Source organism: Gadus chalcogrammus, chromosome 1 (assembly GCF_026213295.1).
Source record: "Gadus chalcogrammus isolate NIFS_2021 chromosome 1, NIFS_Gcha_1.0, whole genome shotgun sequence".
NCBI classification, from domain to species: Eukaryota; Metazoa; Chordata; class Actinopteri; order Gadiformes; family Gadidae; genus Gadus; species Gadus chalcogrammus.
The window spans coordinates 25733040-25735539 of NC_079412.1; the positions used below are offsets into that span (position 1 = coordinate 25733040).

Here is a 2500-nt window from a genome sequence, read left to right on the forward strand (position 1 = left end):
TCTAATGCTCTGATGAATCTGTGAGAATCGTACGTGTGCTTGTGTGTTTGTATTTGTGTGTGTGTTTGCAAAACACTTGTCAGTTCCTTGTCAGTTAACTCCCGTAATGCATTGCATGGGGTTGAAAGAGGGAAAAGCCAAAAGCTCTGTAGGTCTTACGTCAACATGGACAATAACACAAACAGAGAGACACACACGGAGATAGAAATAAAGGATTGGAGAGGAGAGAGAAAGGAAGAGAGAGAGAGAGGGCTGAGGAGAGAGAGAGAGAGAGAGAGAGAGAGAGAGAGAGAGAGAGAGAGAGAGAGAGAGAGAGAGAGAGAGAGAGAGAGAGAGAGAAAGAGGCCAGGAGAGAGAGATAGAGAGAGTTTGGGAGAGAGAGCTTGAGAGTTAGTGAGTGAGAAAGACAGAGACCGATCTGGAGGAATTCCAGGGATTAAGTTCTCATGTCAATGAAGTCTATTTCACTCCTGAGTGAGCTTAGATCACATCCCACCACAGTTTTGTCTCCTCTAAGAAGGGCATAGGTTTTTAGCAACACTTTTTGACACGTTGAGATGTGTTGAGGTCCAGCTGGTTGATGGTTGCACTTACTGTATACTTGTATTTTCCTAATTTATTTTGCAAGCGTGCATGTTTGAGTGTGTTTATTTCCATTCCTAGGATCATCCTAACAGTTTCAGAGTAGACATCTTCCTTGAGTAGTTATCACTGCAGCGGAACAAAAAAAACATCCTAGAGAAACTGACATATCAGAAACTAAGAAACTGAAATATCAAACCCTGTGGATAAAATGTTGCAACTTACAGATCTTGAAGGCTGTAATTGATTCAAACAACTACAAAATGGACCGGTCCGTTGACATGTCTACGGACAACTAGTGAACTACAACTAACATACCATTAAACACATATTGGAGTGCACTTCCATATCCACTAGACCGCCCACGTTGTAAATACAACCTTTATTCACCACATGTCTTTTAATTACGTATCCCGCACTGATACATCCATTCCGTCTCCAAATCTCTGGCTAATCTCGGCTATCTGTCACCATAAAACCTCCATGTCTGTTCTGCTCCCTTTCCCTCCCTCTCCCCCCCCCCCTCCTCCATCCCCGGCTGCTCTGTGGCCACCGTGTGGCTCTGCGGGCCCCAGGCGGGGAGCTGTACGCGGGCCTGACGGCAGACTTCCTGGGCAGGGACTCGGTGATCTTCCGCAGCATGGGGGCCCGCTCCACCATGAGGACGGAGACCGACCAGAAGCTGCTGCACGGTACGCCGCACGCAGTCTGGTTTATACCAGCCTGGCTCACTGGAGATTGGTGTGTGTGCGTGTGTGTGTAGTAGGTAGCGTGTTGTGTGTAGAATGGACATTGTTGTAAATATGAACTTTGTCCCAACACTGTTATAGTCATTTTATTTGTCATGGGTCATGGGATTGTGTTTTTTTTCTTTCTTTCTTTTTTTCTCCATTCTTGCCTTACCCCTCACCCCCCCCTCTCTCTCTCTCTCTATCTCTCACTCTCTCTCTCTCTCTCTCTCCCTCTCTCTCTCTCTCTCTTTCACTCAATCACTCACTAACTCACTCACTCACTCCCTGCCTCTCTTCTGAGCCCTCTCCTCTCTGTCTCTCTCTCTCTCTCTCTCTCTCTCTCTGTCCCTCTCTCTCTCTCTCTCTCTCTCTCTCTCTCTCTCTCTCTCTCTCCCTCCCTCCCTGTGTCTCTCTACCTGCCAGACCCCCGGTTCATCGCAGCCCACGTGGTCCCGGACAGCGACGACCGGGACGATGACAAGGTCTACTTCTTCTTCACGGAGAAGGCCATGGAGTCCGGGGACCGGGAGGGCGCCATACACACGCGCGTGGGACGAGTGTGTGCGGTAAGACGCCGTAGGGGTTGTAATGCACAGAAGGTGTGCTGTACGTTATACTGTAGTGGAGGGAAGATGATAGGTGGAGGAGGATGAGTTTAAATCTGATCATGCAAGGGTTTATGTCTAGTATAAATACCGTTACCTTGTTCACACAGTGTAGTGTAATTTGGTGTCATTTCGTGTAGTATCACTTTGTCTCCTGTAGTGCAGTATATTATAGTAAAGAACAGTTTAGTTTAGTATAGTGTGTGTTGTGTAGTGTATTATAGTACCGTTTAGTTTAGTGTAGTGTAGTGTGTGTGGTGTAGTGTTGTTTAGTACAGTAAGGTGCATGTTATAGTGTTGTGTAGTATTGTGTAGTGTTGTATAGAATCGTATGGGGCATATGCTAGTCCAACCATAATTTAAGATGAGATAATACTTTATAGATCCAAGAAGAGAACTTTGGGATGACCCGTAACATTAATCCGAGCCAACCCACAGCTGTGAGGGCTGTGCGTGGGGAGAACACGTTGCATCACACACTTTCCATTGAATAAAACCACATAACGTAATCTCTGCCCCTATAAGGACTAACCTCATCGGACAGCCGATGAGGCTCCTGAGCTCAGTGTTGTATAGAAACAC

General features: G+C 46.6%; 1 protein-coding gene across 1 annotated transcript in view; it reads left to right on the top strand.

Annotated features, from left to right (window-relative positions):
- sema3bl (sema domain, immunoglobulin domain (Ig), short basic domain, secreted, (semaphorin) 3bl) overlaps positions 1-2500 on the top strand; it is a 57895-nt gene that overhangs the window by 39666 nt on the left and 15729 nt on the right. Inside the window, exons 6-7 of the mRNA XM_056598366.1 lie at positions 1158-1274; positions 1737-1879. Of these exons, the coding sequence (XP_056454341.1) occupies positions 1158-1274; positions 1737-1879 (260 nt within the window). The remainder of the gene's footprint in view (positions 1-1157; positions 1275-1736; positions 1880-2500) is intronic.